Raw genomic sequence first — 16,133 nt, forward strand, 5'->3', positions numbered from 1 at the left:
TTGCCTGGAATACAATGTCAAGTTGTAATGTCAACCCCGATGTAGCTGCAGGAGCTAGAGTGGTGGTTCTCAACATTCCTAATGCTGCAACTCTTTACAGTTTTTCTGTTATGGTGATCCTCAACCATGAAATTATTTTTATTGTTACTTCCTTACTGTTACTTTGCTACTGCCATGAACTGTAATGTAAAAACAAAAAAACAAAACAAAACAGAAACAAACAAATAAAAAAAAATAAAACAAAAAACCAAAAATCTGTTCTCCAATGGTATTAGCACCTGAGAAAGGCCCATTCAACCCCAAAGAGGTCTTGGCCCATAGGTTGAGAACCATCACTCTAGATCATTGTGCTTTTGGGCATTGTTTTCTCCTTGAACATTCCACTGTTATTTCACACCCGGAGTTTATGTATACAAACTCATCTGTCCACATACATTCCCTGTTTAATTGAGCTTGTGCTTTGACCTGTCACATGGTGTGGTTACCTGCCAGCCAGCATTCCTTAGTGGAAGAGGAGTGCTCTCAGTGGGGGGTGGTAGTGTCTGAGTAAGCACTTAGGTGCATAGTTGCTCTCACCTGGTTCAATGGTAATTTTCTTATTAAAGAAAATGTACTGGGCCAGGCATTGGTGGTGCACGCCTTTAATCCCAGCACTTGGGAGATGGAGGCGGAGGCAGAAGCAGAGGCAGGTGGGTCTCTGTGAGTTCGAGCCAGCCTGGTCTACAGAGCTAGTTCCAGGACAGGCTCCAACGCAATACAGAGAAACCCTGTCTCAAAAAAAAAAAAAAAAAAAAAAAAAGAAAAGAAAAGAAAAGAAAAAATGGACTGGGTGTGGTGGTGCACACCTTTACCTTTAATACTTTAATATCCATACAGGAGAGACAAAAACAGCTGGGGCTCTGAGTTATAGGCTAACCTGATCTACATACTGAGTTCCAGGCCAGCCAAGGCTATATAGTGAGACCTTGTCTCAAAAACAAACAAACAAAAACAAAAAACAAAACAAAAAACTCAAACCAACCCAACAAGCAAAAACACCTACAAACAAACTACACACACACACACACACACACACACACACACACAGAGGCACGCACGAAAATGTTGCTACCAGTGGCTTTTGATTGGCTAATTCTTGTGATGAAAGTGGCTAGTCTTTATCCTTTGTTAGATGCTCATTTAGGTGAACTGAAGTCTAAAGGCAGAAAAACAAATGTGGGAGGTGTACTGTTTGGCTATGGTGCCACAGTGAGGTGTGGAGTCATAGCTTATATGCTCTGTGCTCTGGGCTCCCGTACATGTAGCTTTTACACGTTAGTCTTCTTTAGTTTTTTTAGGATTTCAGTGCATTCAAAGACAGTTATTTGTATATGCAGCTCTGGGAATTTGCTTTGCCACTATATACAAACCCAGTCTTTCAATATTTCCTTCATTCCTGAAATACAACAAATAGGGGTTTGCTGTATGTTTGGCTTTAAGTGAAAGGCTTCAATGCATTATCTTAATTTTGCAGAAACTTACTGTCATCTGTACTTGATAGAGGAGTGATGGTCTGAATGAGAATGACCCCCCTCCCCATAAATGCAATGTTTGAGGGCTTGGTTCCCAGTTAGTAGAACTTTTGGGAAGGACTAGAAGCTGTGGCCTCATTGGAGGAAGTGTGTCATGGGGGTGGGGGTGGACTTTGGTTTCAAAAGACTTGTGCTCTCTGTCTTCTGCTTTCCGTTCAAGATGTGCGCTCTCAGCTACTCCTGTCTTTATTTTACCATCATGGGCTCTAAACCTCTGGAACTGTAAGCTAAATGAAACACTTTTATCAGTTGTCTTTGTCCTGGCCTTTTATCACAGTCATAGAAAAGTAACTAATACAAGTAGTTAAACATGAGATTTGGAGACAGACTTTTGGTATGTGTTGGCTAATCTTGGTTATCAACATGACATACTTAGGGGAAAAAAAACCTCAGTTAGGGAATTGGCTCCATTAGATTGTTCCATGTTCAGGTCTTAGGGATGGTTTCTTGATTGTTGACTGATGTAGGAGGGCTGAGTCCACTGTGGGCGGTGCCATCCTTGCACAGTTGTGCCTGGGCTGTTTAAAAAGCTAGTTGAGCAAGTCAGGAGCTGGCCAATATGCAGCATTCTTTCTTGGTATGTGCTTCAGTTCCTCCCTTGGCTTCTCTTCAGGATGGGCTGTAGTCGCTGTAGTCTGTAAGCCAAATAAGCCCTTTCCTCCCCCAAGTTGATTCTGGTGGTGGGAGCTCATAAAAGCAACAACAGCAAAATAGCCAGAACAGGAGTCTATGCTCTGCCTCTTACACAGAGCAACTTTGACCTCTGCCTCACTTGCTTTTTCACAGGGAAATGAAGATAACTGTGCCCTGTGGTGGGGTGCTTGCTTCTTGTGAGGCAATGCCTGCAGAGTTTCTGCAGTGCCTTTTTGCCACATGGTAAACTTGTCAATAAATTCTGCTTGTAAACAGTGCCATATGACCACAGGCAAATCCCTTAAACCAATGTGGATGTCTCCGGGGATCTTACTTGGAAGTGTTTTTGGAGCTGTTAAACCCAACATGATTTCTAGGTTCTGTGATGGCTTCTGTGTTTACCCAGTGAATCTCTGTGACTACAGACTGGCTATGTGGGGGCAGTAGTGGTTAAAAATAGGTGTTTCTGCTTTCAAGAGTTTACATTTTACCGAACTGGGGGGTTGGGTGAGGTAGGGTGGAGAAGTAGAACTAAGTGACATTGATTGGACATTATGGTTAAAAGCTGTGAAAATTTAGTTGAGGAACAGCCTGTTCTAGGCTGTCAGGGCTACAGAGTGCTATCTTGTCAAAAGAAAATAAAACACCACACCCCACAAACAAAACAAACACCCAACCAACTACCATCACCACCAACAAAAGCAACAACCCCCACAACCAAATAAAAATGAAACCAAAACCCTGAGTTAAGAAGAGCCTAAAATTCCCGTTCCAACTGTAGTTAACTTTTAACTCGCATGATCAAAAATACAGTGAGGAATTTCTTGAGTTTGGGGTGCTATAGCAGGACAGGGAAGACTTGGAGCAATGGAAAGGGGAAGACAAACCAAGTGCTTGAGGAGGGAGGGCAAGAGTGCTTGGGAATGAGAAGTCCAGCCACATATGGAAAGTGTTTGAGAGCCTGAAGAAGCAAGCTGAAGGTCTGTTAGGCTAAAGTTCTTTGAGGTGACTGGATCACATTAGGCCTTTGGGTTGTGTGATAAGGGGTTGGGTTCTATTTTCAATGCAGTGGGAACCTACTGAGTAGTTTTAAGCTGGAGTTATGGGTGTTTGTGAGCCTTCTGATGTTCTGGGACAGGCAGGTGCTCTTAACCGCTAAGCCATTCTTTCAGTCCTGTCTGTGATTACTTCCTTTTGTAATTGTTGTCACTTAGTGCTGCACTAGTGGGGTATTCTCTGGATCCATTTGGGACTATGTTGATCATGTTAACAATAGAGACATTTGCTGTAAGATTCTGTTTTTGATTTGGTCTCCTGTTTTTAGTCACATTAAGTATGCCAGTTAAAACCACTAAGCTATAACATTTCTATTCTGCATGAATTTAGTAATTTAATTTCATGAAATATAACAAATGAGGTTGATTGGTCACTTTGTAGCAATCAAGAAAAATATTGCCATTAAGCCTGTAATTAGTCTACAGGATTCTTTATAAGAGTATGGCCTTATTTTGATGTGAGAAATAACCAAGAGACTGAAAATTATTCTGGTTGCATTTCTCTTTGAAAATGAGTAAGTTTTAAAAATGGTCTTAAAGTTAATTAAATCTATCTAGTTAAATTTAACCGGCCATTTTCAATATTACTTATGCATAAGCATAGGTAGAAATGTTGAACAAAATCTTCCATCACTGACTTTTTATGACTTTTTATGCTCACATTTTATGAATCCTTTAATGATAGATTTTAATACTTAAAATGATTTAGGTATCAGAATATTATTCTCATCCACCCCTCTCTCTTCACTGAGACAGGGTCTCAATGTGTTGCTCTGCCTAGCCTAGAGCTCACTGTGTGGACCAGGCTGCACTTGAACTCAGGGAGATCCAACTTTTTCTGCTTCCTCAGTGCTGTGAATAGCTGGGTCTGATATCAGGTCTGGCTTTTTTGATTGTTTTTGAGATTGGGTATCTTGTAGCCTAGGCTGGACTAGAATTTACTATATAGACTAGGCTGGCTCCCATCTCCCAGATATTTGTCTGTCTCTGCCTCCTGAGTGGTGAGATTAAAGGCATGCATCACTATGCCCCGTCATATTCTTTACTTCTAAAAACCATATTAAGATGTGAATAATATTTTTTCATTTGTAACTGGGTTAAAATAAGAAAATGGACTCTGGGTGCAGAGGTGAAGGCCTATAGTCTTAGGTATTCTGGAGGCTGAGATTCTCTTGAATTCAAAAGTTCCAGGCTAGCCTGGGAGACAATGAAACTCTCTCTAAATGAATAAAAACACCGCACCAAACATCATAATATGTGTTTTTGTGGAAAAATTAGAAAATGAACCCTCCCCAAAGCCCAATCCAAGTTCAGTTTCCAGGTTTATTTTTATTTTTAAAATTAACTAAATTTATTCATTTATTTTATATCCTGACTGCAGTTTACCCTCCTTCTTCCCCCCCATTCACCCTCCCTCCCTCCTCCATTCCCCACTCACTCATCTGTTTTTGTTTAGAAAGAGCAGGTTTCTTATGGGTATCCACAAAGCATGGCATATCAAGTTGAGGTAGTTCTAAATTCCTCCCCTTTTATTAAGCTGGGCAAGGCAACCCAGTATGAGGAATAGATTCCCCAAAGCCAGTCAGAGCAAGGGACAGGCCCTTGTTCTCATTTTGCAGACTCCTAGCAGTTTCCAGGTTTTTAAACATGCATATTTTGAAACCATTACTTGGACTAGATTTTTACCTCTTATTTATTACTTGAGCTTGGGAAAGTTGCCATATTTTTGATTCTTTAGTTCTTTCTTTTTTTCTTCCTTCCTTTCTTTTTTCCTTCCTTCCTTTTTTTTTGATTTATTTATTTTTAAGTAAGTAACTTACTTATTTTAAGTAAGTAAATGCACATGAATGTAGGTACCCATCCTGGGTCTGGAATTCTATGAGGATGTAAAATGCAGGATGTGGATGTTGGGAGTCGGACTTGGTTCCTCTTGTAGTATAGTAATTCTTCATTGCTGAGCCATCTCTTCAGCCTCTAATGTTACAGTTTCTTTCTGTAAAATGAATATTTAACTCAGGTCATTGTGGAGATTAATCTATGTAAAGTCCATGTAAAATCCATGAATGAATCCTAGTGAAAGTCACATGTGTAGGGTTTTCTTTTTTACAGTTTACTTTTATGTGTATCTGCAGGTCTGTGCAGGTGCTTGCACAGGCCAACACCCCGTGTCAGATTCAGCTACAGGTGGTTGTCAACCTCTTGATGTAGTGCTATAAACTGATCTCTGGTCTTCTGCAAGAGTAGCAAGTGTAATTAGCTGTGAGTCTTCTCTCAAGCCCCCATTATTACTATTATTATGTTGGTTTTGAGACAGGATCTGGTGTAGCCCAGGCTGGCCTTGAACTCAAGGTTCTCCTCCTACATTGTATACATTCTTGTGCACAAACATAAAAATGTTTTATACTGAGAAATTTGAATAATCATTCTTTGTTAAATCAAACATATTTACCATTTTTTGGGGGGGGAAGCTTTCTTTGAGGATTTAGATTGGCTACTATAAAAATATTATTCCTTGGACAAGTAAGACCTTAGATTTTAAGAAACAACCACTTTTTCGTCTGTATCCTTTTAAACATTTAGCATGTAAATGTGCAAATATGGTACTTTAAAATTCAAGACTGGAGAAGGTACTGGCACTATTCAATTGGTGGTTTTGTTTCTTATTTCAGTGACTTGTTCTGGGTAGCAATCAGTTCCAATTTCCTGACTTTGATCTTAATTTAGTTTTCCATTTAAAAATTTGTGGGGATAACTCAGAAGAAACTAAACTGTAAAGATAAGTTTGATTGTATTTGATGCACTTAAAGAGTTGCCACCAAGGAGATCATCACAGTCAACTCAGTCACTTTCAGTACTTGAAGTACAGGTTAACGTCATTTAAGCCCGAGTAGCACACTGGTTCCTAATGATGGTCCAGTGGAATGGATGCCCATCGAGAGTTCATAGTGTTTCTCTTCTCATCTGAACCCTTGCTGTGGCAGGCGAGTTTCTCTTTTGACAATTCCACCTTTTCTGGGAGTTGGGGGTTGTTGTTGTTCTTTATTCCCAAGGTTGACACACTGAACTCCATTCTTCTGCTTCAGATTCTTGAGTAGCTGGAATTGGCTACTTATTTACATGCACTAGAACTCCAGCTGCTTTTCACTTTTTGTCATTCAGATTCCTTATTTCTCCAGTTAGGGATGGGGGTAGCTGGGAGTGTGTAGGGCAAGGAAGGTGAGGTGATGTTGTGTCCACTGTGCTAGTTATGGAAACACTGTTTGAGGCAGCAAGGAGGACCCCACATGAAGTGGTTCAAAGAAGCCAGAAATTTCTTTATTGTGTAATAATTAGGGTACTAGAAAACAAGTTCTGGATTTTCAATTTTTAAAATAAGGTCTGATTAACGTGACAAATTAACTTATTAATTTGGAGATCACATTGCTTGTAGAAAATAGCTTTAGGAATACTCTTCTGTAGCCCAGTTTCTACATAGATTGAGTCCTCCCTGCATACAGATTTGGTAGTCAAGAACACTTAGTCAGATGTCTGTCTTTATGATCCTCTGACGCCACAACCCCTCTACTCCCCACAAGTTCTGAATATAATCAGCTGCTCCCTCTCCTGAGTTTTCTTAGCACTTTTGAGCATAATTGATTGCTTTTTATCATTTATTTTTTAAGATTGTGCCTTTTATTTGAAGTTTGACATAAGTATTTTTTGTGTGATGTATGGTGACTATTTTCCAAACATGGAGAGGGAAGGTTGAAAGCTTGGTGTTTCATCTGTGAGCTTCTCTTTTATTCTATAGTGCGGCTGATTGATTTATTTTCTTGGAAATATATGTATGGGACTGGATACCTTAGCAGATAATATGATAATTGCGTATATTAAACAAATCCTTTGACTCATGGAGAGTTAAAAGACCTCATTAAAAAAAAAAAGCATGACAGATTGGAGATAAATCGTTTAAAATCAGACACTCTTTGTAGTATGTGATTTATGGATTATATTGTGACTGGCTTCCTTTTAGTAGGAATGTCATGATAGGAAGCAATATATAATTATTTTTCTTTAATATATCAAATGCCCAAAGGAAGTAGAGATTAAAAAATAAATGACACATGCTATACACTGCTGGAGCAAGCACATGTATTCTTTTTTAAAATTCCCTAAGAGAACATGTTTTTTCTATATCTTGCAAAGCCAAATGGTTGTGATTAACATTGAAGTATAAGTTTTCAGTAGATGAAAGATTCTTGCAATTTGTAGCCTCAGCATAGCCAATCAAGTTTGGTGTGGAACCGTAATACAACTTGGATGGTTTTCAGAATGCCTAATGGCCATTTTGCTAAAAAAGACAAAGTCACTATGGATTTAAAAGCTGACTTGCTCTCTATATTAGCACCACACTGAAATTTTTAAAAGCAAGGCACTTGACATCTGTACTTGGGTAATTTTGACCAAAACAACATTCTACTCACAGTGGCCCACTTCCTAATGTCAAAGTCATTCTTTTGGGTGGCACAGCTTGGAATGATTAGCCTAACTCATCTGTCCTGTAGGCCATGAAGACATTTTTAGTGTTGTGCCTGAACCTGAGTGCTTAGCTCACATTTTCTTCTTTAGTTCTGTCTGTGCTGATAATTGAGGAAGTCCATTGTCATATCAATTGCCATCTGCTTCTCTGGACACCCTAGTCTGCCTTCTTCTGAGTAACTTTAATTAGGTCATCAGAAAACTGTACTTGGACCCCATTAGCTGAGACCCTTTCTGAATTACATGTTACTTTATAGCTATGGTTTTGCCCAAGGTTTATTTTTATATTCTGTTTAAAAGGAGTAATATAAAACTTCCATTGTCTGTCTCTGAGAGTATTATATGTTAACATTTTTTTTTTTTTTTTGGTAACCCATATGTGAAATAAAACGTGAAAATTTTCTTTATGGATGTAAAAATCCTTTGCTTACTTTGCTGAAGAATGCCTGTTCATCTTACAAACAATAAAAGAGGTAGATAATTCACTTGACATAGAGCCAAATTTGGACATTAATTTTAGTAGTATTGAATTAATTAAAACATGTCATGTACTCCAGTAGCTAGCAAACTAGGGCTCACTTAACACCTGCATTTCAAAATAAGATGTTATTACAATGTAGCCACTATTACTTCTTTGTTTTTTAAGATTTATTTTATTTTTAATTATGGGCATGTGTGTGTGTGTGTGTGTGTGTGTGTGTGTGTGTGTGTGTGTGTCTATATTTGGCTATGTGTGGGTACTGCAGAGGCTAGAAGAAGGTGTCAGATCTGTTGGAGCAGGAGCAACAAGTAGTGGTGAGCCAATCAACATAGGTGTTGGGAATTGAACTCAGGTCCTTTGTGCGTGCTCTTAATGGCTGGGCACCACCAAGTCTAACCTACATTTTTTTTTTATAAGAATAAAAAAAAAACTTTGCCTGTTAGATGGTGACTTCCATAGCCATAGATGCCTTTGTCTGTTTTATTTACTTTGTAGCCCAGGCGTCTAGAATACTGCTTAGATATACAATAGCACGTAAATATAGGCTAAACAAGTGAATGATCCTTTAAGATGTGAGTGTATATCTTCATAGATATCCCAGCTCCCTCCCCCACTCCCCTTCCCTTTCCTGGGTTTCCCAAGGATTCACTTAAGGAATTCGGTTATGATATGTTGTGGAATTGAAAGAAGTTTCATGAAGATTGCAATTGACACAATTGGGAAACTGAAGAAATAGTGATTTGCTTAAGACGTTGAGTAGGTTTATGCGGGGGCCAAGTTTATAATCTTTGAGCAAATTGTGTTGGTGCCATGAAATGTTAGATTCAAGGAAGTGAAGTTGGACATAGGTTATTCTCATGGAGTTTAACCTTGGAAAATGTGAAGAAAGTAGTCAGATGTGCTGCAGCTTTAATACAGTGCTTCCGAGTATGAACAGAGAATCAAGTGCCATTATTTGATGGGCTTCTTGCTGGCAGAATTTTGAAGCTGCCCAGGCTTTATGTCAAGTGAATTATCTACCTCTTTTATTGTTTATACGATGAACAGGCATTCTTCAGCAAAGGAAGCAAAGGTTTTCACATCCAGTGTCCATAAAAATATGGCAAGAGAGGAGGGGTGTGCTTGAGTCTCTTTTGACTTTTTCTTATGAAGCCACAGAATTAGATGATGAACACCATGGCTTTATTAACCCTAACACCTCCTAAAAGCCACACCTTATTTCAGCTGATTTCTCATCCTCTGAAGAGACCACAATTGCAGTTAAATTTCAGAACATGAATCCTTGGGACACCTGTTCAAACCATATCCAAACAGAGTGCCTAGTGTAGGCAGCTTTTACATGGAGCTGTAATGATAATGAGAGTAAAGCACTCAGTATTTAAGGAATATAATTGGATGGGATCGGATCAGTGTTGCATGGAATTGGATAAATTGGGACCTTTATGAAATCCTCATGTTCTGTCTCCTCCTCTTTTTGAGAGCAGTAGAATTGAGAGGTTTGGGGTAAACATTAAACTTGGTGCGGATTCCTTGCTTATTCAGTCAGACAAGTAGTTTATTTTCATGTGCAGGGTTTGAAGTCATAGCTGAACTTCCTGAAGCTCAGCTGCAGTTGGCTTCTTGCTGAGATGAAAGCTTGTATCAAAGGGAGGTGTAAGCTTAAACAATTCTGCAACAGTTTGACTCTCTCTTGAAAATTTTTATAAAAGGCTTATTTACATTTTATTTTACATGTATTCATGTATGTATGCCTAAGTGTGCATGCAGCTGCTCATGCAATTGTGAGCTGCTATGTGGGTGCTGGGAGTTGAACCCAGGTTCTTTGCATGGGAAATAAGTACTCTTAACCACTGAGCCCTCTTTCTAGCCCTCTCTTGTAAGTTTTTATTCGTAAAAGATTTACTCTTTTAAAAGTTCCTCTAGATGAATTCATCTGTCTCAGGATTAACTTGAGGGAAAACATCAAGTGTTATTGGGCAATTTTAGTTTGTTTATCCATAGTTTTTTGAGTGTTGAAGTGACTGACAGCAAAGGTTATGCTAAGAAGTACCTGCAGGGGTCTATGTTTTATTTCCACATTGTCTTTTAAAATTACTTTCATACTATTAGAGGAATAATTGGTTTGATGGGAAAAGCAATTAGAGGGTTAATAAATCTTTTGTTTTGATTACAGAAGAAGCTGCTTATGTACATGTGGGAGAAGCAAAAATGTCAGATGATATCAGGAAAAGGTTTGATTTTCCAAATTCTCTTATCCAGTCACAGGTAATTTTTATTTATTTTTTTACTACATGGTAACAAATGAACCCATTTCTTGGACCACAAGTTGAAATTCGTATTTTCACATGAAATATTTTCTTCTACTCATGACCTATTTTAGTAAGCAACTTTTATATGAGCTAATAAGTATATTTGGATTAGAAAAACTAATATTTAAATTTATTCAATTTCAGTTTTTATTTATTTCATGTTTTACCTCTAGAAATAACATAACCTTCATTATTAATTTCTGAATATGGTTATTTTTTGTCTATGTTTAATAATTGGGGCCAGTGGTAGGTGGTTTTATATATCTCCACAGAATATGAAGGATTATCATTTAAAAGATATATTTTACCTGTCTACAGCTATTAAGAATACTAGATTTCATAATAATGGTATTCAATAATTAAAACATTCTGGATTAATGTAATATATACCTGCTGAGATAGGAAATTGGGATAATTTAATTTATAGAGCTTTTCAATAATTAAGACAAGTGGTTAAAGTGATGATGGTTTTTCTAGTTAGCTGCTGGCTAAGTAGAACATTCTGGTATATCTATGTACCATAAAAGCTTACTGTCTCCCTTTAAGCATAGAGCTAAACAACCAGGGAAAGCCAGCCTGAAGACCTAACCTGGACAGTGGATGCTTTCAGTGGTTGCCTTTGCAGATTTGCTGCTGTGGGAATTGACTTAACTGGGAAGTGGGGAACCCTTCCATGAGGAGTAGAACACTCCTTATGTAAGATTCCCTTCTACCTGGCTGGGTTGGAGTCATATCTTGTTCTGTGCAGCACAGGCCCTTCCCCTGAAGAAGAGGAAGATGCTGTCTATAATTCCCATTTTTCTGTACCTGGGTAACCTTCATTAGCATAAATCAAAAGGAAATGCTAACGTGTTACTGTTAAGTGAATCAAAAAGTGTCATATGTTTTATTTGGTGTAGATTGTCTAATTCAATCCTGTTATGGAAATGAAGTAGCAAGGTAGCATAATGCAACTCACATGTAGGTGTTTCAGAGACATGTAGCCTAGTTAGGCTAGTATCTCTGATGTTTTAAAAGATGAATAGGAAAGCAGATTAGAGAAATAGAATCTCGTTGGGAGTGGGGAGATGTGTAACTTTAAGTTTATAATCTTTTAGTTCTTTTTTATACGTGGGCAATAGCTATTTTGTATGTCTCTGTTGCTTTTCATGTCAGGTCTCAGGTTCCTTTCTTAACTACTGCTTTGAGATAGAACCACATTCTGACACACAACGTTTTCACATGTTGAAAATTATATGGCATCTAGCAACTGCTGACCACAGTTGGACTATAGTGGGTACTGAATGCACATTTGTGAACTTGTCCATTATTTTCTAGACGAGTTCTCTGATTAAAATCAAAATTTCAAATTATAGGTAGCACTGTCTATTGTAGATTAATTGGCATCCTTTTTTATTCCTTAGTGGTGGGTAAAATAATGTTGAATCTTTTCAACTGATGCACACTCAATGATATATGTGGTATAGTTTGTGAAATAAGAACTCACAGGGTTTTGATTGGTCTTCAGTTTTCTTACCTTTTGCTAAGGGGTAATAGACAGCAGATTGAACTACAGCTTGTCGTTATGTAAGTGAGGGATTTCTGTCACAAAACTCAAGCGCTGAAGTCTTAAATAATTTGAACATCTGAATGTCTGAAGCATATGTGCATGAAGGGAGTGGGTGTTTTGTAGTTCCTTGAGCTTTTCTAGAGACTTTGTAAAGTTGACAGCCATTTTCAGCGCTATTATAAGTGGTCCCAAGGGCAGGGTGTACAGTTGTAGTAGTGAAAATTTCCCTAGCTGTGCACAAATGGTGGTGATGGTTGCCAGCCAATTTTTCTGTCAGTCAGCAGCAAGTTCTGGGTAGGCCTGAAGAACTTGGGACCTGACACTGAGGCAGTGGAAGGTAACATTTATGCATTTATGTAATCAACTCTTCTAGACTCTGATTTTCATTTTGGGCTCTTTGATTAAAGCAGGATGTGGGACATTTTTAGAGATTTGTGAGACTTGAAACTTAATCAAGACCTAAAAGATATGACAAAATGGGTAAATAAATTAAAATAGGACCATGAGATGGCTCGGTGGGTAAAGACACTTTGCACTAAACCTCAGCTTGACCTGAACTCAATTCTCTGGGCCCACATGGTGCAAGGAGGGAACTGACTTCTGCAAGTGGTCTTCTCTCCTCCGCATGTGAGCTGTAGCATGCACATGTAAATGAATGCAAAGGCATTAGAAGAGATGAAAATAGTAGGGTCTAGAGGAGGAAGAACAGGTACAGGAGGAGGGAAGAGGTCCTTTCAGGTCTGTATGGGCTATATCCATAAAAATAAGGATGCATTTTTCTTCGTTTTCACTAAGTACATCATGAAACATGGCAGATTGCATTTAGATACAAAGAAAAGATTTTAAGACTGGGAGTTTTTTGTTCATGGTTTAATGGATTATGTAATTTCAAATTATTTTTAATATTAGGTGACAGGAATTTGAGCTGAGAGTTGACAATTTTAGCACCTCTGAAGTATGGCCAGTTTATTGCAGATGTGGGATAAACTGCCTATTTTGAAGGTTGTTCCAAAGATTTGGGTTGTACATGTGGAATGCCTCATCCAGTGCTTTCCACAAGGCACACAACTAAAGGGACTTTTGTTTCTTACCAGTTGACAGCCTTACTTGCCCATACATGCAAATGAGTGTGATGTTGATTGCTTTTAAATGCACCCTTTGTAAAGAACTTCTGAGTGAATGTGTTCATTAATTTTGTTTGTTCTTTTAGGCTGTAGGTCATCTTATTGCTGCTGTCCTAAAAGAACATGGCGTTTCAGAAAAGATACACCAAGCCACAAATCAGGTCTGTGTTTAACTTTGTTTTGTGTGTGTGCCCCTCTGGTTAGCTTTTTTTCAAATTAACACAAGCCAGGATCATCTGAGAATAGGGAACCTCAACTGAGAAAATGCACCCATTAGATTGGCCGGTAGGCAACTCTAAGGATGCATTTTCTTGATCAGTGATTGATGTCGGGGGAGCTCAGGTCACCATGGGAGGGGCGGGTGGTCCTGGGTTATATAAGCAGCTGAGCAAGCCAGGGAAAATAAACCCATAATCAGTGTTCCTTCATGGCCTCTGCTTAAGTTCCTGCTTTGAGTTTCTACTCTGGTTTCTCTTCATGATGGACTGCAAGCTGCCAGTATAATAAGCCTGGTCCTCACCTGGTTGTTCCTGGCTTCTTATCACAGGAGTAGGAAGAGACTAAGATATCTATCTCTTTGCTTTCATTTGTATCTAGAAAGTTCTACCTGCCTGGCTACACATGCCTTGTTTTCCTTGTAATTCCATTCACTGTGGAGGTAGATGACCTTGAACCCTGAGGATTTTGCCTACAGCTCTTGCCCATTCCCTTCTCCTTCCCCTTGCTGCCTATTCCCTTTCCTTCTCCCTACATCTTCCATTTCCCACTTCCTCTCTCCCCTCACCCCCTTTTCTCTTTGGTGTGTCATGTTTTTATTCTATAACATTCTTTTAAACTTGGACATTTGTGACTGACCCCAGAATGACACATGGGAAGGGTGAAGGGGGGAGTTTCCATCACTACTGGTGGAAAACAGCTTGAGCAAGGTGAGGGAGGGCACACTAGAGGAGGTGACAGAATCACCCCTGTGGGAATGTCGTTAAGCAATAGGGAGAATGAACACAGGCACTGTGTTTGGGTGTGGGAGATTTCTCATGCTTCGGCTCAGCCATGAATGTGGGTTTTAAGTTGGAAAGTCTGTGTTGCCAGTTGGAGCTGGAAGAAAGCTTCCCATCCTCACCCAGGTTAGGTAAGTTCCCAGAATTGAATCAGCCCCTAAGTACTGAGACAGACTAGTTGGGCTTTGGCCAGTTGGCATTGTATATTTTGACTTGCTGGATGGGACCTCGCTAAGCACAGGTGCCTGTGTATAAACTGCAGAAACAAGAAATTCCTTTCCTCCAACAAAAAAAAAAAAAATGAATTGATTTCCCTTTCCTTACTTTTTATTTGTTATTTGTGAGTATGTATGTGTGTATTTTTGCATGCACATGTGCCTCAGTGTGCCTTTGTGTGTCTGAGGACAGCTTGTGAGAGTCTGCTTTCTTCTACCATTTGAGTCCTTGGGCTTGAACTCAGGTTGGCAGATTAGATGGCAAGCACTATTGCTGGGCCCTGGTTTCTTTATGATAGCCACTCTCTAACATCTATCTTTGTAAAGATATATGTAAAGATTCTGGAAGAAAGTGTCCTGGTATCTTTCACTAATTGGCATTTATCTAGTGTTTGTAATGGTCATGTAAATCATGTTTCCTGAGAGCCTCAATCCCAATTCTACCTGTAATCACATTATGTACTCTGAGAAGATCTAGTGATTTTACTTAAATTTCCAGGATTTATCGAATGTTAAATCCTTTTAACTAAATGTTTCTTCTACTAATAAATGAATGCCTACCTCCACAAGGACACAGTACCATCTTAGGCAAGTTTATTTGCCCATTTATCTTATTTTTCCGGCTTGATAATGGAATAATTGCATTTAAGGACCCTGGGCTATTGTGAAAACAAGTTTTCTTCTGAATATAAGGGGAGACAGAATACAAATATTTCCTTTCAACAGTAGCTGACTTTTCACTCTATTGTTCTTTAATAGTGGGTTCTTAGACAGCAACAGTTTTCATTAGCTACAGAGGAAGTGCAGCACAATGTTGTTCACTTCCGTGGGAGCTGGAGACTGATTTTGCCTTGAATTGTTCCTTCTTTGTAATTTGGTGCGTGGTTTCTGTGGTGTGGTATATATGTGTATGGTGTGTGGTGTGGTATGTGTAGAGTATATGTGTGTGTGTTATGTATATGTGTGGTGTGTGCATATGATGTGGTGTGGTATGCATGCGGTGTGGTGTGTATATGTCTATGATGTGTGGTATGAAGTGTGTGTAGTAGGAATGGTGGAGTGTATGTGTGTAGATGGTATGTGTATGGTGTGTGTGGTCTCATGTGTGTGTATTGTGGTGTGGTGTATGTGTAGTGGGTATGATATAGTGTATGTGTGGTGTGTGGTATGTTTGTGGTGTGGTATATGTATGTGTGGTATGGTGTATGTTGGTGTGTGGTACAGTATGGTGTGTATGTATGTATGGTATGGTGTGTATGTGTGGTATGGTATGGTGTGTGTTTTGTCTGTATATGTGGCATGGTGTGGTGTGTGTGTTACATGTGTGTGTATGTGGTGTTTTATGTATGTGTGTGGTGTGTGTGTGCATGTGTGGTATGGTATGGTATGTGTATTGGTAGTATGGTGTGATGTGTGCATGGTGTGTGTGGTATATATATATGTGTGTGTCTCTGTGTGTGCGGTGTGGTTTGTGTGTGTTAAATGTATATGTATATGTATGTGGTGTTTGTGTATGTGTGGTGTGGTATGATGTGTGTATTGGTAGTATGGTGTGATGTGTGCATGGTGTGTTTGGTATATGTGTATGTGCGTGTGTCTCTGTGTGTGGTGTGGTATTTTGTGGGTGTGTGGAGTATGTATTTGTGGTGTGGTGTATGTGTATGTTGTGTGTGTGATATG

General features: G+C 39.0%; 1 protein-coding gene across 3 annotated transcripts in view; it reads left to right on the forward strand.

The window, feature by feature from the left end:
• Focad (focadhesin) overlaps positions 1-16,133 on the forward strand; it is a 289,725-nt gene that overhangs the window by 14,903 nt on the left and 258,689 nt on the right. For 2 of the 3 annotated variants that reach the window (XM_051188149.1, XM_051188150.1), the window contains exons 2-3: positions 10,435-10,523; positions 13,327-13,401. In XM_051188149.1, the coding sequence (XP_051044106.1) occupies positions 10,467-10,523; positions 13,327-13,401 (132 nt within the window). In that variant the 5' untranslated portion in view covers positions 10,435-10,466. Of the gene's footprint in view, positions 1-10,434; positions 10,524-13,326; positions 13,402-16,133 lie in introns of those variants that run through there. The other variant, XM_051188151.1, reaches the window with a different exon arrangement.

This window comes from Phodopus roborovskii, unplaced genomic scaffold, assembly GCF_943737965.1.
Source record: "Phodopus roborovskii unplaced genomic scaffold, PHOROB, whole genome shotgun sequence".
In the NCBI taxonomy this organism is placed as follows: Eukaryota; Metazoa; Chordata; class Mammalia; order Rodentia; family Cricetidae; genus Phodopus; species Phodopus roborovskii.